At 44.6% G+C, this 21,486-nt stretch overlaps 1 protein-coding gene across 4 annotated transcripts in view; it reads left to right on the top strand.

Annotated features, from left to right (window-relative positions):
- adamts18 (ADAM metallopeptidase with thrombospondin type 1 motif, 18) overlaps positions 1-21,486 on the top strand; it is a 149,408-nt gene that overhangs the window by 59,170 nt on the left and 68,752 nt on the right. For all 4 annotated transcript variants that reach the window (XM_068311285.1, XM_068311293.1, XM_068311301.1 and 1 more), the window contains 4 exons: positions 10,735-10,872; positions 10,970-11,123; positions 14,060-14,155; positions 20,669-20,817. In XM_068311285.1, the coding sequence (XP_068167386.1) occupies positions 10,735-10,872; positions 10,970-11,123; positions 14,060-14,155; positions 20,669-20,817 (537 nt within the window). The remainder of the gene's footprint in view (positions 1-10,734; positions 10,873-10,969; positions 11,124-14,059; positions 14,156-20,668; positions 20,818-21,486) is intronic.

Below are 21,486 nucleotides of genomic sequence, written 5' to 3' on the forward strand. Positions count from 1 at the left end.
AAATATTTTGTATGTTTTTTATTTCTTGTCTGCATGTATTCTCATAGTTTAACCCCATAAAAGGGGTCAACCTTTTATGAGATCAATGCTTATTTTAGTCTTACAGCAAAATCTTTTATATATTTTAATGCGTGCATGTGACCGTAACCAGTCCTCTCTGGGAACTAAATTGTCAGTCTTTATTAGAATTTCCTATTGTGAGCCAGAGAGGGAAGTGCTGCACCTCTGTGAGTTAAGGAGGAAAGCAAAAGGAGACAGGGAGAGAAAACACAAACAAATGTAGTGGATTGACAGTGCTGTTGGAGTGAAAAAGGTTTATGCTGTTCTATCCTATCTTAGAACTGATATCTCAACTCCAATGTTACACAACATCAGATTAGTGGAGGACCTGATAGTATAGAATAGGCCACCAGAGGAAACCAGTGTAGGAGGAAGATAGAGGGCAAAAGATTGTGATGACTGAAGTGAGACTCATCACATTCTGACGGGACCCAATGGTTCTCAATAATTGGACTCGACAGGAGCTGGTAAGCCCTGACCCAATATGCATGTGTGATGAAACCAACACCCAGATAGGCTACCAGAACTCAACAGGGCCACGCTAGCCGAGCACTCCCAACCCCTGCAGCCAGGAGCATCCAGAAGCCATCACCCCAAGAGCCACCGGGGGCACCGAGAACCACGTAGACCCAGGGACCCAAAGGAGGCAATGGCCGCCATTGCCAGGGTGCACAGGACAGGCCCAAGGGACACGGGGCAAGGAGGCTCCGTACCATCCAACCACCCCCGCACCCACGGGCCATCCCCCCGCAGCCCGACCCCCAGGCCAAGCCAGACGGCCCACACACCGCCCCATCCCCACATCAGCGCCACACCCGCGGTCACCATCGCCACGCGGCGAATCAATGGCAACGACTGACAACCGGCAACCATTAACAACCATCCAGCCGCCACAAGCCCAATTCCCCAGTAGCCCAAGCCCAAGCCAAGCCGCAGGCCCAGGACAAGTAGCCCCTCCCCAGCCATAGGCCCCACCAGAAGCGCCATCTTATGTGGAGTCAACGCTACCCTCCCTGTTAATATGCTTCCTCGATCCCTGACGAGGAAGCAATCTTCCAACCCTGTGCTACTGTGCTACCTAGTGTGGAATGTGGTGCATTAAAAGTCTGAAGGGAAGCCCAGCGCTGTCCAGATTACTCCAAACATCGCAGGGCCCCCTCCAAAGTGTGTGTGTATGTTGCATTCAAATTGGAGGATGGGGGGGGGCAAGTGAGGCATATATGGGGAGGATGCAGCGCCCTAGAGCACCGCAATCCGCCCCACAACCATGCCCACTGCCCTCACCCCCCTCCATTTCCAAAGCCCTAACTGTGCCCTGGATGTGCCTAAAAGTTATCATGTATTGTGCAGTGTGAGATATGTGAATTGAACATTAGGAGGCAATCTGGTGTGGGCCCGGCCCACATGAACAGGGCCGTGAGGGGGACCAGGATCACAGCTGGCCAACCACCCCGAGCCCACAACCACCAGGGTCCCGGCAAGGCCACAGGCGCCCGGCGTCAATCAAAGCTACCGATGACCGACCGGCAATCGGCCCAAGCCACCAACCCGCCCCGCAGTAACAACAACCCAGAGACGCACCACCATGGCACCACAGAGGGGAATGAAGCCAATGCATGCCCCGCCCCACCAGGCCTGGCCGTCGGGCCACAGAGGGCCAACCCCGTAGGACCGAGGCCAGCGAGCAGCCCAAAGTCACCATACGATCCAGGGGAGGCAGCCACTGAACAGCCAGCCCCCCCCCCCCCCTTCCCCCCACAACGCCCACGAGCCAGCCACCCACACCAGGCTAGGCATCCCGGCATTGCAACACATGCCCACCAATCACCGCCAGCCGGACACAGCCGGCCAACAGCCAACAGCCAGCTCACCCCTGACGCATTGAGGCGTTTTCCAGCGCCACCACCGGTCCACCGGCCAGACCAAAGGTCAAGAGTAGGCCCAACAAAACCACCCCATGAGCAGACAGAAGACGGCAGGCCACTAACAGAACCCGACCCCCAGCCAGCGACACCAGCCAGCAGCGCGACAGCCCCAGCAGCCCCCAGTAGACCCCCAACCGCAAACAGTGACATGGAGACTAAACCCACGACCTGCCCGAAACCCCCGCCGCACCCGGAAAGGGTGTGATAGTGTATGTCATCCCTCCGCCCAACCCCACCCACCACCCAGAGAGGGAATACCCAGCCCCACAGCCAACCCCAAGGAAGCGGAGGGCCCCCAGCCCCCACAAGGCAGGAGAGGGACGATAAGGGGCGGGCAGAAAGGAGAGGAGAGACAAGGAGGAAGCGGAGCAGAGATGGGAGAAGGGAGCAACAGGATGGGCCACCCACCCCACACCCCACAGACCAACCCAGAGTGCCCCAGAGGAGACAGGCACAGCCACCCCCAAATCCCCAGAGACCCCAGGAACTCAGCACCCCCAGGGCCCAATAGGCGAGACAACAGATACAACAGCCGCCAGGGTGAGGTGCCAGGGCCAGGCAGGCTCTGGAGATCCAGGGAGCAAACCCAGGCGTAAGATGGAGAGGGGTCCCCTAGTGCATGCACACATCCATGGTGTCCCAGATCCATCATTGCACTATAAGATGGCAGAAGAGACATACGTTAGTCATCAGATCATGAGAGCAGGCAGCATGTTCAGAAAATTATCAGATGTGTGAGAATGGAGGCATACGCTGACAGACAAGAGAAAGCTATAGATTTATATTTGAAGACCTAATAAATGGAGACCATTTTTCTGTAAATGATGCCAATTGTTTTTTGTTTTTTTCGAGCAGCAGATATTTTCTCAAGCGAAATGTGATCAATGAGGAGATTCAACCAATGGATGATGTTTAGGGTTTTTTTATCTTTCCAATTGACCAAAATGGTTTTCTTGGCAATGGCAAGAGCTACCAGTGTGGGCTGTAACTGAGCATGAGGTAAGGCCGTTTCTGTTAGATCGCCAATTAGGCAGATGTTTGGAGATTGTGGAATCCTGCAGTCTAACATAGAGGACAGTTTCTGAGTAACTGATACCCAAAATTGATAGATGGGTGAACATAGCCAAAGGGCATGTAAGTAAGTGTCAATTGGTTTTGTGTGCATTGGGTATTGGGTACATATATCTGATTTACAGAAACCCATTTTAAATAACCTATGTTGTGTTATATGTGCTCTATGAAGTACTTTAAATTGAATTAGTTGTAAGTTAGAGTTCTTTGTCATCTTAAATGTATTTCTGCAAATCTCGGTCCAAGAGTCATAGTCTATTGATATGTTTAAATCTATTTCCCATTTTGCGATTGGTAGATGTATCGAGCCAGTTTTTGAGAGTGAACTATATATCTTTGAAAGATTTTTCTTAAGTTTTGGGGACAACTTTGTAATGTATTTGGTGAATTCAGGTAGCTGTAAATCAGGTGGCGATGAGGATGGTTGAAGCCTCGGAATACTTTTTATGATTGTCTCCTTTATTTGCAGATATTGGAGAAAATGTCCATTTCTTATTTCAAATGTTTCGGATAGTTTGTATATGTCATTAGTCTATTATCTTGAAGGTGATGGAGGTGGGTGATCCCTTTCTTTGCCCATGTGCTAAAATAAAGAGGTTTTTTATTGTTAATAAAGTCTGGGTTGTGCCAAATTGGGGAGAGTATACCTTGGTTATGTAACTGAGATCCTGTAATATCTAGAGCTTTCCACCAAGCAGACAAGGTGGAGGCAATCAAAGGATTCTTGAAGCAAGGATGTTATTTAAGGGTTGTGGTTATAAAAGGACGATTGGAGGACTACAACTCCTAGCTCTAGCCAGGAGTTGTAGTCCTCATGTGGATGGATCCACTTGATCAGATACTGTAGTTGGTTTGCTAAGTAGTAATGCAAAAAGTTGGGTGCCTCCAGACCATCTTCAGATTTCTTTTTCTGGAGCGTTGTCAGGCTAATTTTATCTGTTTTGTTTTTTGAATAGAATTTACCAATGGCAGAATCTAATGACTGGAACCACTTGGATGTCGGTTTAATATTCTGGTTTTGACGTATTGCTACTGCCAGTGGTTCAATAAATATTATGAACAATAGGGGAGACAGAGGGCATCCCTGTCTGGTTCGTCTTTCTAAAGTGAAATTTGGTGAAATTATCCCATTAGTGGTGACTGTGGCCTTAAGTGAGTTATGTAAGGTTGATACCCACTGGATAAACGACTCACCAAAGCCAAATTTATGAAGCAGTGTGAAAAGAAAAGTCCAATTAACTTTGTCAAAGGCTTTTTCAGCATTAAGTGATAAAACAATTGCTTTCCTGTTGTAGCACCGTGTCAAGCTAATCAGATTGAATAGTCTTCTAACATTGTTGGTAGCGTGTCGACCCTTAATAAATCCAGTTTGATCACTGTGAATTATTGATGGAATAATTTTCTCCAATCTGGAAGCAAGTGCTTTAGATATTATTTTAATGTCGGTGTTGATTAGTGATAGAGGTCGATAGCTAGAAGGATGAATGGGATCTTTATCTGGTTTTAATAACAATTTTATTGCGGCTGTATTCTTGTGACCATTTACATAACCATTATTTTTCATTTCTATTACTAACACTGAACCAGAAATGTTTGAGGAATTCAGCATGAAAACCATCTGGGCCAGGTGCCTTGCTTGCTGGCATACTGTCTAGCGCACTCTGTAATTCATTGATGGTCAGTGGAGCGTCTACGATGTCTCTGTCTTCAAATTTTAGTTTGGGTAGGTTTAGGTTGGCGAGGAAATTGTGGATATCTTTGTTCAGTTTTACAGAAGTTGAATATAAGTTACGGTAATATCTATAGAAGACGTCATTAATTTCTAAAGGTGATTGTGAATACTGACCAGAGGGATCCTTGATTGTTGTTATTAAAGATTTTTCTCTGTTGCGTTGGAGTTGGTTTGCAAGAAATTTGCTTGATTTATTGTTATGCTCAAAATTGTTATATCCCAGTTGTCGTTGTAAGAATTCTGTTTTCTTTGACAGGATGTTATTAAGATTTAGTTTTGCATTTTGTAGTTCAGACTATAATTTTTCATTTGGATTTAAAGCATAATCCTCAGTTAGACGTTTGAGTTTTTCTTCCATTTCTGTTTGCATTAGATGTTGCTGGGTTTTTTTGAATGAGGAGTATGATATTATTTTACCCCTAATTACAGCCTTCCCAGTTTCCCAAAGTATGGAAGGATAGGAATCAGGTAATTCATTATATTTTAAAAATTCTGTCCATTCTTGCCTTATTATTTTATCAAATTCTGGATCATTAAGCAGGAAAATGTTGAAGCGCCAAGTCTGTGGAGGTTTATGGTGGTTAACAATAATAATGATTGGATAAATTCTAACAGAAGATTTATGTGCAATAGAATTATTTGTGAGGAAAAAGTCAATTCTTGAAAATGACTGATGCACCACAGAGAAGAAATTGTATTCCTTTTTTGTTGGGTTTTTAAGTCTCCAAATGTCATCAAATCCAAAGTCTTTCATATAATCCTGTTAAACTTTAACTGATTGTAGTTATTTTGCTTGTATAGTTGAAATATTTGATCGATCCACTGAGGGATTCAGAACTATGTTGAAGTCCCCACCAGTAACAGTTGTTGAGTTATCTGATAAGTCAGCTAAATGAGAGAATATTGTATGGACTGTATCATTATTGGGTGCATATAAATTACCGATTGTGTATAGTTTATCGACAATTGTTGCCTGAATGAAGCCGCAAGAGGACAAATGTAGCCGCAAGAGGACACAAGCCAGTGTCTTATTGTGCTGGTCCCTAGCCCGGATAAATACAGAGGGTTGAATCAGGAAGGGCATCCGGCGTAAAACTTTTGCCAAATCAAAGATGTAAATCAAACCTATGACTTCCATACCGGATCAGTCGAGGCACGGGTTAACAACGACCATCGGCGCTGTTGACCTACAGGGCACCGGTGGAAATTGGATTACTGTTGGTCGAAGAAGGAGAGGAGGAAAGTGTGTTCGCATGAAGAAAGAGAAGAGGAACGCCAAGAGTATAGGACTAAGAGTGGGGACGTTGAATGTTGGAACTATAACAGGAAAAGGTAGAGAGTTGGTTGACATGATGCAGAGGAGGAAGGTAGACATGCTGTGTGTCCAGGAGACTAGGTGGAGAGGTAGCAAGGCTAGACGTTTAGGAGCAGGGTTCAAGTTGTTCTATCATGGTGTAGATAGGAAGAGAATGGACTAGGTGTTATCTTGAAGGAGTAGTTTGTGAACATAGGGTGACCCATAAGAGTGGTGGTAGGAGCACTCAGGTAGACTACATCTTGTGTAGACGGTGTAACCTGAAGGAGATCAGTGACTGCAAAGTAGTGGTAGATGAGAGTGTAGCCAAACATAGGATGGTGGTGTGCAGGATGGCTCTGGTGGTGAGGAAGATGAAGAGGGCAAACGCAGAGCAGAAGATGAAATGGTGGAAGCTAAAAAAGGAAGAGTGTTGCATGACTTTTAGGGAGGAGTTAAGACAGGCTCTGGGTGGCAAGGAGGTGCTTCCAGATGACTGAAAACTACATAATGTGATCAGGGAGACAAGTAGGAGAGTACTTGGTGTGTCATCTGGAAGGACAGTAGATAAGGAGACTTGGTGGTGGAATGAGGAGGTACAGGAGTGTATACTGAGAATGGGAAGGACGTGCAGCAGGTTAGGGTGATAAAGGATAGGGACGGAAGTCTATTGACAAGTGCCAGTAGTGTGATGGGAAGATGGAAAGAGTACTTTGAAGAGTTGATGAATGTGGAAAATGAGAGAGAACAAAGACTATAAGAGGTGACTGTTGTGGACCAGGAAGTAGCAAAGATTAGTCAGGATGAAGTGAGGAGGGCACTGAAGAGGATGAAGAGTGGGAAGGCAGTCGGTCCTGATGATATACCTGTGGAGGTTTGGAAGTGTCTGGGAGAGGTGGTAGTAGAGTTTCTGACTGGGTTGTTCAACAGGATCTTAGATAGTGAGAAGATGCCTGAGGAATGGAGGAGAAGTGTGCTGGTGCCCATTTTTAAGAACAAGGGAGATGTGCAGGGTTGTGGCAACTACAGAGGAATAAAGCTGATGAGCCATACAATGAAGTTATGGGAAAGAGTAGTGGAAGCTAGACTAAGGGCAGAAGTGAGCATTTGTGAACAGCAGTATGGTTTCATGCCAAAAAAGAGTACTACAGATGCAGTATTTGCTTTGAGGATGTTGATAGAGAAGTACAGAGAAGGCCAGAGGGAGCATGCGCTCACAGACAAAAATAATTAAAACCATGGACTATGTCTCCAAACTAAAAGCAGACATTTTTCTCCTACAAGAAACACATTTACTATAATCTGAAGAAAAATGTCTCACCGATCCAAACTATAATATCATCTTTTCATCTTGTTATAACAACAGACAAAGATGAGTCTCTATTCTAATCCATCAGATAATTATTTTCTCTTTAAACAATTCAGTTTTAGACCCTGAGGGCAGATACATTATTATTCAGGCAACTTCTTCTTCTTTTCCTTTTGGCTTCTCACTTCAGGGGTCGCCACAGCCAATAAATTGCCCTGTCCTTTGCATCCTCTTCTCTCACACCTTCACCTTCAACTACCTTCATGTCCTCCCTCATTACATCCATAAACCTCCTCTTTGGTCTTCCTCTAGGCCTCCTGCCTGGCAGTTCAAAACTCAGCATCCTTCTACCAATATATTCACTATCCCTCCTCTGGACATGTCCAAACCATCTCAGTCTGGCCTCTCTGACTCTATCTCCAAAACCTCTAACATATGATGTCCCTCTGATGTACTCATTCTTGATCCTATCCATCCTGGTCACTCCCAAAGAGAACCTCAGCAACTTAATCTGTGCTACCTCCAGCTCTGCCTCCTGTCCTTTCCTCAGTGACACTGTCTCTAGACCAAACAACACCGCTGGTCTCACCACAATTTTGTACACATTTCCTTTCATTTTAGCTGAAACTCTTCTATCACACAACACACCTGACACTTTTCTCCACCCGTTCCATCCTGCCTGCACATGCTCCTTCACCTCTTTTCCAGACTCTCCATTGCTCTGGACTGTTGACCCTAAGTACTTGAAATCCTCCACCTCTCTAGCTTCTTCTCCACCTGTTCCCTGCTCTCACTGCAGATCACAATGTCATCTGCAAACATCATAGTCCATGGAGATTCCTGTCTAACCTCGTCTGTCAGCCTGTCCATCACCATAGCGAACAGGAAGGGGCTCAGCGCTGATCCCTAATGCAGTCCCACCTCCACCTTGAACTCCTCTGTCACACCTGTAGCACACTTCACCACTGTCTTACAGTCCTCATACATGTCCTGCACCACTCTAACATTCTTCTCTGCCACTCCAGACTTCCTCATACAATACCACAGTTCCTCTCTGGGCACCCTGACATAAGCTTTCTCCAGATCTACAAAAACACAATGCAGCTCCCTCTGGCCTTCTCTGTACTTCTCTGTCAACATTCTCAAAGCAAATACTGCATCTGTAGTACTCTTTTTTTGGCATGAAACCATACTGCGGCTCACAAATGCTCACTTCTGCTCACTTCAATTACTCTTTCCCATAACTTCATTGTATGGCTGATTGGCTTTATTCCACTGTAGTTTCCACAACTCTGCACATCTCCCTTGTTCTTAAAAATGGGCACCAGCACATTTCTCCTCCATTCCTCAGGCATCGTCTCACTATCTAAGACCTTGTTGAACAACCCAGTCAAAAAATCTACTGGCACCTCTCCCAGACACGTCCATACCTCCACAGGTATATCATCAGGACCAAATGCCTTTCCACTCTTCATCCTCTTCAATGCCCTCCTCACTTTATCCTGACTAATCTTTTCTGCCCCCTGGTCCACAACAGCAACCTCTTCTAGTCTTTGTTCTCTCTCATTTTCCTGATTCATCAACTTTTTGAAGTACTCTTTCCATCTTCCCATCACACACCATGATACTGGCACCTGTCAATACACTGTGTACTCCTGTCTACTCTCTCCAGTCCTCTGTGTCCCACTTCTTCTTAACTAACCTCTTTGTCTGTATACACTCCTATACCTCTTCATTCCACCACCAAGTGTCCCTATCTACTTTCCTTCTAGATGGCACTCCAATTACTATCCTACCTGTCTCTCTGATCACATTAGCTGTAGTTTTCCAGTCATCTGGAAGCACCTCCTGATCACACAGAGCCTTTCATAACTCCTTCCTAAAAGTCATGCAACGCTCTTCCTTTTTCAGCTTCCACCATTTCATCCTTTGCTCTGCCTCTTCATCTTCCTCACCACCAGAGTCATCCTACACACCACCATCCTATGTTGTTGGCTACACTCTCGCCCACCACTACTTTGCAGTCACTGATATCCTTCACATTTACACCGTCTACACAAGATGTAGTCTACCTGTGTGCTGTTACCTCCGCTTTTATAGGTCACCCCATGTTCCAGATTCTTCTGGAAGAAAGTTTTCACTGTAGCCATTTCCATCCTTTTTGCAAAGTCAACCACCATCTGTCCTGCATTTCTCTTTTGGATACAAAACGTGCCCATCACCTCCTCATCACCTCCGTTTCCTGCACCAACATGTTCATTAAAACCCACACCAATGACAACTCTCTCTCTTCTAGGTATGCTCTGCATCATTTCATCAAAGTCCAACCAGAATTTATCCTTCTCCTCAAGCTCACATCCTACCTGTGGAGCATACTCACCAACAACATTGAACATCACACCTTCGATTTCTAGCTTCAGACTCATCACTCTGACACTGTTTTTACCTCCAGGACATTCCTAAAAAACTACTCCTTCAAGATAACTCCAACTCCATTTCTCTTCCCATCTACACCATGATAGAACAACTTGAACCCTGCTCATCAACTTCTAACCTGCTACCTCTCCACCTGGTCTTCTGGACACACAGTATGTCTACCTTCCTCCTCTGCATCATGTCAACCATCTCACTTCCTTTTCCTGTCATAGTTCCAACATTCAACGTCCCTACTCTAAGTCCTATACTCTAGGCGTTCCTCTTCTCTCTCTTCCTACAAACACACTTTCCTCTCTCCTTGCTGGACCAACAGTAGTCTGGCTTTGAAACTGTCCCAGTCACTGAACTGGGACAGTTTCAAAGCTGTGAATAGATGTATTTAATGTGTGTGAGTAGATGTATTTAATGTGTGTTAGATTAAATGAATGTCATCTGATTTAAAGAAATAAATAAGAGTTAGAGTACATCCACTCCATGGCACTTTACGAGAGATGGAAACTGCTTTGGGTCATGGCTCCCTCTGACACAGGATGCCAGCTATCTCTGATATTTAGACAATGAAACAAATAATGAAAAAAAAATTAATGTCATGCAGGTGATGATATGTCTTAGTATTTATAATTTACAATACCCGCAGGTATTCAGTCAATTGACATTGAACATATTGACTCAAAATTTAAACTGTTCATTGGAAGAGGCATTGTAACAGATGGAGAAAGGGAAAAATGTAACATGCATCATCAAATATGTGAGACATTGTAAAGTCTTCCAGCAACAAGCAATATTACCATTACATTATGAGTTGTAAAAATAAGAAAGTTAAGCAAGGTTTTTGGTTTCAACATCACAGGAAACACACTTGTCAAGAAAACAAACCTTATTTATTGTTAGTGTTTGTTTCCTTCAGTTTTGGGATGATCCATGATGGAGAGGGGAATCCTTGTCACAAGACAGAGGGCAACATTATGTCTCCCATCCTGGCTGGAAACAATGGGGTCTTTTTCTGGTCCACCTGTAGTCAACAGTACCTCACCCGCTTCCTTGGGTATGCCTTAAAGTTGTGTAAAAGTCTTGAAAACTGTGACTAACAATTGTACAAAAGCCTTTTTTCTGACAAATGCATGGTTTGCTCCCTTCACCAGTACAGCCCAGGCATCCTGTCTGGTGGATGAACCAAAGCAGATTGGTCAGTATAAGTATCCTGAACAGCTTCCTGGACAGCTCTATGATGCTGACATCCAGTGCAAATGGCAGTTTGGCTCCAAGGCCAAACTATGTAGCCTTGATTTTGTGAAGGTGAGAGTTTCACATTAACTTATTAACTAACCAAAAGAGAATTACCATCTAATTTGTCACTTCCTGTCAACTCTACAGAGTATCGTAACATCTTTGAGCTTTGCTTATTTCACTCCTGCTGCTCTCATCAGTTGTTTTCAGACTCAGCTACTTGAAGAAAAGCAGCGCAATAAAACAACAAATCAGACTTTCTTTTTTTTTTCAAATTACGTTTTCAATCAGTACAATGTACCTTGTATCTACTTTTTAGGGAATACCTTCGTTGATGTTCCAAAAAAACTAAGCTGAGAACTCCGGTCGGAGAGAATTGTCGTTACATCATCTATTTGTTGCATGATATATGACATTTCACGAACAATACCAATCTGTACCCACCATTTTTAATCAGCCAAGCTACAATGATGTCAGCCAATTTCAAATTCAGTGAACACAAATATGTGGCAAAACAAAATACCACGCTATGGTAAATTTAGTAGGTGTATTTTTTAGCAGAGGGGATTATGTAAGTCCAAAGATAGGTGTGCCACACAATGAAGATGACTGTGACTGTAGTTGCACACTGGAGCAGGCGGAGACTAAAAATGAAATTATAGGACATTTCTGAAAAAAAAATCCTTTGTGTCTGCTTGATGTGTCAAAAGGAAATTTGCTGGCTGCCAATAAATTAATATGATTATCGTAGTATTAATATTTAACACTTTAAGGCAGTGGTCCTCAAACTAAAGCCCGCGGGCCGGATGCGGCTCGTCTCCATATTTGGAACGGCCCCCTGAAAAGTAACCCCTCCCCCCCGATAAAACGATTGATCTGATTGATCCAGAATGGAAATGGCACCCTGCATTTTTAACAGACGTGACAAAAATGCTGAACAGTTTTAACTTGCTGCTACAAGGCCAGGGGAAACTCATTTGTGACATGTATTCCCACATAAAAGCATTTGAGGTGAAACTAGCGCTGGTTTTGGAACTAGTAAAAAAGCACAACTTCATCCATTTCTCTGCTACCCAAAACCTTTCTGCAGAGAACCCAGCGGTCATATTCCCAAAGGTGTGTGGAAGCACTGAAAATGCTGACAGTGGTGTTCGGTGTGTGATTCCATCAACTACATGCTAATGCAAAAGAAATCTGTCTTTTCCAGAACCCCTTTGTTGCCGACATCGATGAAGCCCAGCCTTCTCATCAGTTTGAGTTGGCTGAGTTACAGAACGGTGATGTTCTGAAAGACACATTGAGGCCCAACAGTCTCAATGACTTCTATGCCGCCCTCCCAAATTAATTAATTACCAGAAAGGGTTATTAATACTTGGTTCTGGAAGAATATAAAAGTTTACATTTATGCACCCCTGCAATCATCTTTTTTTTCCCTATAAACTGGCCTGGCCCCCCATCAGAGAAGCAAAACGTTATGTGGCCCTTGCAGGAAAAGGTTTGGAGACCCCTGCTTTAAGGAGTCAGGATAATTCCTACAAGAGGTCAAGATGCTAACTCTGTGTTGTGCATCCACCCATCCATCCATCCACTTTCTTCCGCTGTATCCGCCGCAGCAGGTCGAGGGGAGCTGGAGCCCATCCCAGCTGGCATAGGGCGTGAGGCGGGGGACACTCCGGGCATGAGGCCAGTGCACCGCAGATCCGCACACAAAGACAGACAACCACACAAACACACTCCTACGGGCAATTTGGGACCAGCCAATTAACCTGAAGCGCTTGGTTTTTTTGGAGGTGGGAGGAAGCCGGAGAACCCGGAGAGAACCCACGCAGACACAGGGAGAACATGCAAACTCCACACAGAGCGGGACTCGAACCCGGTACCGCTGTGTTGTGCGGTGACGGCGCTACCCACTGTGCCACCATGCCACCCCTGTGTTGTGCAGTTGCAAAAAAAAAACATTTCGACAGCGATTAAATAGCCCTGCTCTTATATGATCCCCAGAAACCTCCAGTAATGAAATTGGGCACCCTGATCACATAGAAGCTTCCATTTTTCACTTTATGATGATAATGATGCAGTAGGAATTTGGCACATTATTAATTAGCAGGATCTGTGCTTAACAACCTTGAAAACTCCACATTTGACCCTCCATTCAATGGTTTCCATCATTTTAATAGAAATACCCTGCCCCCCCATGGCACCTTAAATCCTTCAAGATCTTGGTGCAAGCCTTATCTTGACTCCATTCACTCATATTGATTCATATGTAAATTCAGTTTAAAATAATATAGGGTTTCCTCTCCCATGTGGTAATTGCTGGGAAATCCACTTTTTCCAAATCTGGAGTAGCCCATATGACATTACCTTTGCCTTTGTTAAATACATGCCGTGATTCTCTAACAAATGCTATGTACAAGTCAGTGGGTGGTTACCCCACAGTCTGATGGACACTGGATCAGAGCTGTCTTTCATACTGTTCCTCCTTGTTTATTGTCCCTGAATCTATTGTGTAGCCTGCTTTTCAGTATGCCATTGTGGTCGTCAACAAACTTAGTGTCAAAGTAGATCAGCATTAAGTCAATGACTCAAAGATACACACCTACAAACCAGAGACGTCTCTCCTACTCTTACCCTCTTTCCTAGATTATACCAGTTAAAGTTGAGCGGGTTGCCAGATTCTGCTGCCTCTTTTTTGAACCCAGCACTCCCTCTATGCTTGTTTGATCTGTATCTGTATCATTGAGGCAGATGACACATACAATTATACATTTCATTAAGTACAGTGATTAAATTTGAAACCAATGCTTGGTGGAGAAGCTTATCCCTATGGCCAGTGGGAGTTGAAGGATGGTCTGATGGTGGTCTTGGCAAGAAACATTTCTTATGGGGTCAAAGAATTGGAACATAATATAAAAACGACAGTTTTTGTCAATTTGCCCAATGATGGTCACAAAGACAATTTAACTGATGGACATTTAATCCATTCTTTTTGTTTTACCTGACAGGACATTTGCAAGTCGCTCTGGTGTCATCGCACAGGACATAGGTGTGAAACTAAGTTCATGCCTGCTGCAGAGGGTACCACCTGTGGTCTTGACATGGTGAGGAAATATCTTGTTGAGCAGTAAATGAACACATATCCCAATTTGTCATTTAATGCATATTATTGATGTTATTTTCTATGGATGAATATGGACTATTGAATGCAGCTAATTTTAAAAGAAAAAATGTTATATAGATCACACCTGTCTAAGCCACAGGCATTAAGGTGTTGTAACATGATATTTTAAAGCTTTTTTTGGTACATTCTTTTTATTAGTCATAAAGCAATGACAACCGAGCAGAAAAAAATCAACGCATAAGTAAATAAAAATAATTTGACAAGCTTAGCAAAATACAAGAAATTATCTCATGGCTGCTTGTACAAGCTCACAAAGGGGAATAACCTACATGAACAAAATGGGAAAATTCATCTAACCATTGACCAGTTGGGAGCAATCCTAGGCTGAACATGAAGCTGAAGAATTTTTTTTCCATCAAGTGAACATACATCAATCTCTCCATTGTTGTACAGTAGGTGGTAGGGGGTTAAGCCAGGCCAGAGTTATTTTTGTTGCCACTACCAAAATAATTCTCAACATGTACGTTTCATGACTGATGCTACCCTCCAACTATTCCCAGAATGGAGAGGTGTTCTCTTCACGGATGAATCTCGGTTTACATTGTTCAGGGCAGATGGCATTGTGTGGGTGAGCGCTCTGCTGATGTCAATGTTGTGGATCGAGTGGCCCAAGGTGGTGGTGGGGTTATGATATGGGCAGGCATCTGTTATGGACAAAGAACACAAGTGCATTTTATTGATGGCATTTTGAATGCACAGAGATACCATGATGAGATCCTGAGGCCCATTGTTGTGCCATACATCCATGAACATCTGTTACAACCCTGCAGAATGTGACTGATAAATGACTAATTGGCAGTAACAAACTAAACCCGGAAAACAATCATACAGGAACTCGAGCAGCTGAAATATAAATAAGGAGTAAACACAAAAGACTTTTCAGTTGCTTTTATATATATTTAAGACAAGACTTGAACACAAAACCAGTGAGACTGCCAAATTAAAAATGTCACATGATTAAGGGTAATGGATGTTGTCAAAATTAACAAAATAATCTAGAACACAAACTAAACAATGTACTGTAGGTAACTAAACAAGAAATTAATAACCCTGCCTACCTACTCTACCAAGACAGTCAGAAACTGACCAAAAATACCATAGAAAGACAACATCCTCCTAACTAGTGTTTCTAGACAAAGTACAACTAAGGGTGGTATGTATAGAGGCCTCCGTCTAGCTAACCCTTGGCCATGGACTAACAACATACAAATAACGCATAGAATGACTAAACTAAAATTACTCACCACACACAACAAATAGACAGATTGAGAGTTAAGAGCTGAGAAAGAGATTCTGAAAGATGACACGGAGGTTCTAGATGTAGCTCTTTTCTGAATGGCAAACAAAAGACTTATATAGGGTATGTTTGGGGCGGGGCATGCAATTTCAGGTAACTGTGGTAACTGGCTGCAGGTGGAGTGATCAGCACGGTAATTGGAAGCTCCTTGTTGGACAGCTCCAGGCAGGCACTGGAGCTGGATTGGATGATCTGGTTCTAAGAAAAAACAAAACACACAGAACACAGACACACCACACCCATCTCTCCCAGAAACACCCATATGCACATTCACACCTACACACAGTACACACAAAATACACATGTAGGCATACGTAACAACATCACCTCATGTTTCAGCAAAATAATGCACGGCCCCATGTACACAATTCTTGGAAGCTGAAAATGTCCCAGTTCTTGCATGGCCAGCATACTCACCGGACATGTCACCCATTGAGCATGTTTGGGATGTGCTTGACCGGCGTATACGACAGCTAGTGATGTGACGTTGGGGATCGAAGCTCTGAAGCGTGCGCCGAACAGGAGAGGGGCGTTCCCGCAAAGCGCAAATCGAGGCTTGCTTCATCGATGGGAGGAGCTGTAAATGATGACGTCCGAAGCCTCGCCGGCAGTGAGGCATCGGACATGTCTTCCGTATCGACGCTCCCATCACGGGAACGCCCCGCTACGTGGCCGATACCACATGACTGATTCGGCAAGCGACAGGCGCTCCAACACTGATATAAAGCGATCATACTCCATTCAGAATGTGGTTGTTTGGTGGAGAGTTGTGGTTAGATAGTGTGGAGACAGTTAGGAAATTAGATAGTGTTAGATATATTCTGGAGCGAGGTATAGATAGTGTGGAGAGAGTCAGTTTAGGAGATTCAGGAAGTAACCTGCCACAGTGGAGAAAATGTTGTTTCTAAATACAAACCAATGATGTCACAAAGCATAATCACTGGCTATACCTCAATGTTACAGAAACACAATCATTGTCCCAACCCCAACCACCCTCCCCTCACTGTATTCAATAATTTTTCACTTAATTTGCGTTCCATTGCCTATGGTACAAGTTATGGTACCGTAAACGTCGGTCCCAAAGACGACGATAACTTGCATCTTGGGCTAACCAGATTTCTTTCTCATGTTTGCTTTTCTTTTACATTTCTTTGATATGTTTCATTACTATACAATTTGATATATAAATGACATAACATGTTGAATTACCAGAACAAGTAATTTTCTAGCGTCTTTGAACGGATTAAGACCATTTACATAATTTGAAATGGGAAAATTGTATTTGGAATTCAAAGAAATAGCTATTTGAACAGCCTTCCGGAACAAATTGTGGTTGGAAACCGAGGTTTGCCTGTATATATCATATACTGTGTGTGTGTGTGTGTGTGTGTGTGTGTGTGTGTGTGTATATATATATATATATATATATATATATATATATATAAATGTCCCTCTCACCCTTGTGGGGTGGTATCTGTGTGTCATCCTCAAGCCCGGGTCCTCTACCAGAGGCCTGGGGAGTCTGAGGGTTCTGCGCAGTATCTTAGCTGTTCCTAGGACTGCGCTCTTCTGGACTGAGGCTTCAGATGTTGTTCCAGGAATCTGCTGGAGCCACTCTTCCAGTTTGGGGGTCACTGCCCCAAGTGCTCCTACTACCACGGGGACCACATTAACCTTGGCCTTCCACATCTGTTCCAGCTATTCTTTCAACCCTTGGTACTTCTCAATCTTTTCGTGTTCCTTCTTCCTGATGTTGGCGTCAGCCGGAATCGCCACATCTATCACCACTGCTCTCTTCTGCTCTTTGTCCATCACCACTATGTCCGGTTTGTTAGCCAGCAGCTGTTTGTCGGTCTGGAAGCTGAAGTTCCACAGGATCTTAGCCTTGTCATTCTCAACCATCTTCGGTGGTATGTCCCATTGGGATTTGGGTACTTCTAGTCCATACTGGGTACAGATGTTCCTGTACACTATCACAGGTACTTGGTTGTGCCTTTCCATGTATGCTGAACTGGCGAGCATCTTACACCCTGCTACCACATGCTGGACTGACTCTGGGGCTTCTTCACATAGCCTGCACCTTGGGTCAGATCTACTGTGGTAGATATTGGCCTCTATTGCTCTTGTGCTTAGGGCCTGTTCTTGTGCTGCCATGATCAGTGCCTCTGTGCTGTCTGTCAGTCCAGCTTTATTCAGCCATTGGTAGGTCTTCTTGATATCAGCCACTTCCTCTATCTGACAGTGGTACATGCCGTCTAGGGGCTTGTCACTCCATGTTGTCTCCTCCTCCTCCTCTTCCTCCTCAGGTTTCTGCTGTCTAAGGCATTCACTGAGCAGTTCATCTGTTGGGGCCATCTTCCTGATGTACTCTAGGATTTTTGATGTCTCATCCTGGACAGTGGCCCTGATGCTCACTAGTCCTCGCCTCCCTCTTTCCGCTTAGTGTATAGCCTCATGATGCTGGACTTGCATGCATGGTGAGGAGCTTTCTCGTCTTGATGTCTGCGGCATCTATCACCTCCTTTGGCCAGCTTATGATCCCAGCGGGGTATCTGATGACAGGCAGTGCATACATGTTGATGGCTCGGACCTTGTTCTTGCCATTCAGCTGACTTCTCAGGACTTGCCTTACTCTCTGGAAGAATTTGGCTGTGGATGACTTCCTTGCGGCCTCCTCGTGATTGCCATTAGCCTGTGGGATTCCAAGGTATTTCTAGCTGTCCTTGATGTCTTCTATCCTGCCCCCTGGTAGGTCAACCCCTTCAGTTCTGATCATCTTGCCTCTTCTTGATACCATCTAGCCACATTTGTCTAATCCAAATGACATCCCTATGTCGTCGCTGTAGATCCTGGTGGTGTGGATCAGTGAGTCAATTTCTTGCTCATTCCTGGCATACAGCTTGATGTCATCCATGTAGAGGAGATGGCTGATTGTTGTCCCACTTCGGAATCGGTATCCGTAGCCACTCTTTGTGATGATGTGACTGAGGGGGTTCAGGCCTATGCACAACAACAGTGGTGATAGTGCATCCCCTTGGTATATGCCGCACTTGATGTTAACTTGGGCAATTTGCTTGGAGTTAGTCTCCAGGGTTGTCTTCCACTTCCCCATTGAGTTCTTGATGAAGGCTCTTACTGTCCTGTTGATCTTATACAGTTCCAGACATTCCAGTATCCACGTGTGTGGCATTGAGTCGTAGGCTTTCTGGTAGTCAAGTTGGTCTGCCTATTGTTACAGTCTCTGTGTACTGCTCTGTCCACCAGTAGCTGGTGCTTGGCTCCCCTGGTGTTACTACCAACTCCTTTCTGTGCCCCATATATGTGCTCAAACATTGATCCATGTGCCTACTCATCTTAGCCGCAAACGATGCCTGACAGGAGCTTCCATGTTGTACAGAGACAGCTTATTGGCCGGTAGTTGGATGGGGTAGATTCCTTCTTTGGGTCTTTCATGATCAGGACTGTCCTGCCTTCAAAGGTCAATCATTCTGGGTGGGTCCCATCCCTTAGCAGCTGGTTCATCTGTGCTGCTAGACGCTCATGGAGTGCTGTCAGTTTCTTTAGCCAGTATGTATGGATCATATCCGGGTCCGGTGCTGACCAACTCTTCATCTTTGACACTCTTTCTTGAATGTCTGCCATTGAGATGGTTACTGGTTCTTGTTCTGGGAGGCAGCTGTGGTCAGTCCTCAGGTCCACTAGCCACTGGGCATCGGTGTTGTGTGATGCTTCTCTTTCCCATATGCCCTTCCAGTATTTCTCCACCTCAGCTCTTGGTGGGTCTGGCCGGATGCTATTTCCCTGCCACTGAGAGTACACCTTTGCTGGTTGAGTGGAAAAGGTCTTGTTTATTCTCCTGGCCTCAATCTCCTTGGTGTATCTCTTCAGTCGGGTAGCCAGAGCCGTTAGTCTCTGTTTGGCAGTTTCGAGTGCTTCAGGCATGGAGAGCTTGCTGTATTTCCTGGTTACCCCTTTATTCACCATGTTCCCCTTCTGTAGCTCGGCTAGCTGGCTGACTTCTCTCCGTGTCGCCTTTATCTTGGCCTCTAACCATCTCTTCCATGGAGGGTATTGTTTGTTATGCCCTGTGTTGATCTTATATCACAGCATCTCGAGGATTACTGTTGCTGTACTGTGAATCAGCTTGTTGGTTTCAGTTATGTTCCCTGTGGGGATGGTTCTTATTGCAGCATTCACATCTTCAAGCAGATCTTCTGAAGGTACTTGACAACTTAGCTTCAGCATTTGTCGGAGGCTCCAGGTTTTCATTTGGGTCACGATCTTCCTTCTCAGGTCAGCAGCTCTTGTATTGAGGCTGTGTATGTCTCTTGGGGCTTGGTACCCAATCTTGGATTGTGTGTGTGTGGGGGGGGGTATCCCCCTGCTGACCTGGCGTCCTGGCTCCCCCTTGCCGTAGCATTGTTGTAGTATTTCATCGATCTCTAGTTGTGACAGCAGTTTTTGGTTACGGATGTTGGAACACTGGGCTAACAGCTGTTTTTTTGTTAGCCTTGATTGTGGGTTTCGAAGCATCCATTGGTCCCACAACCTCCCCATATATCCCCTCTCTCTGGGATTACTCGTGTAGTAGCATTCCAACAACTCCGTATTCTCCGCCCTTGTCCATGTGTGTCTTGTTCCAGTAACCCATTTCTCATCAGATTGCTCTGGTTCCCTAGCATCTGACGCAGACCTTGTTAACCGGGCGACGTCCGAGCCGGTATGACGCTGTATATATATAAACACATAATGCACTCGGAGCAGAGCCCCCCCTCCCACTTTAACCTTAACCTTCCACATCTTTTCCAGTTGTTATTTCAATTCTTGGTACTTCTCGATCTTTTTGTGATCCTTCTTCCTGATGTTGGTATCACCACATGTATCATATCATTATGACCTCTCGCATCTGGCCACAGGAAAGCTGAACACATATTGAAATGTGATAATAGTAAGAGAGAGCACTGGTGATCTGTGTAGGTGCAGGGTTTACTTGAGTCTTGGTGTTCAGGTTTGGTGCCAAGCTTTTTTTCATGCCAAGAAACGAAGACCAGAAACACAGACCAATGGTGAAACACTGATTACACTATTTCTTTGCATCCCCTCTTTCATTGCCTTCTCTTTCTCCCTACTCTCCAGTGGTGTCGGAAGGGTCAGTGTGTTGGATATGGAGAGCATGGTCCCAGGGCGATTCATGGCCAGTGGTCAGCCTGGACTCAGTGGTCTGACTGCTCCAGAACCTGTGGCAGAGGGGTAATGTACAGGGAGCGCTCTTGCACCAGCCCAAGGTATACACACATTTGCATAATCTGCTATTAATTCATCACCACCTTTTTAATGTTATTAACTTGCCAAATACATGACAAAGTGTTTCATACTATCAAGAAGCAGTTTCTACAGTGAAATCTTCGATGAGCTGTTTGGGCCAAAAAGCAATTCTTCAAAGCTGTAGCTCTCAAAATATCTTTTTTTTTCTTTTTCTGAGCACCTGAAAGCAAAGTTTGCAGATAGCTGTCAGCATACATATTCAATGCTACTCTGCACACACACATACACACATACACACATACACACATACACACACACACACACACACACACACACACACACACACACACACACACACACACACACACACACACACACACACACACACACACACACACACACACACACAGTTCTGATAACAGCTCTCATCAGTCAGGCTGACAATCCAGACAGACAATCTCTCCCCATGCTCCAGAGAGGGAAAATCATCTAATAGCATTTCTTTTCTCAGAAAGCTGACAAGACAGTCTGAAATTGTCCCCTATTGATGCCCACTCATACAAACATAACTCTACATAATTCTTAAGATCATGATTCCACAGTAGATATCTCCTTGTTAGCTGTGCATGTCATTGCATGAATGAGAATGGTCCCCAGTTGTTGTGTTAAGTAACAAATTTAATTATTTC

The sequence above is a fragment of the Antennarius striatus genome, chromosome 1 (assembly GCF_040054535.1).
Source record: "Antennarius striatus isolate MH-2024 chromosome 1, ASM4005453v1, whole genome shotgun sequence".
Taxonomy (NCBI): Eukaryota; Metazoa; Chordata; class Actinopteri; order Lophiiformes; family Antennariidae; genus Antennarius; species Antennarius striatus.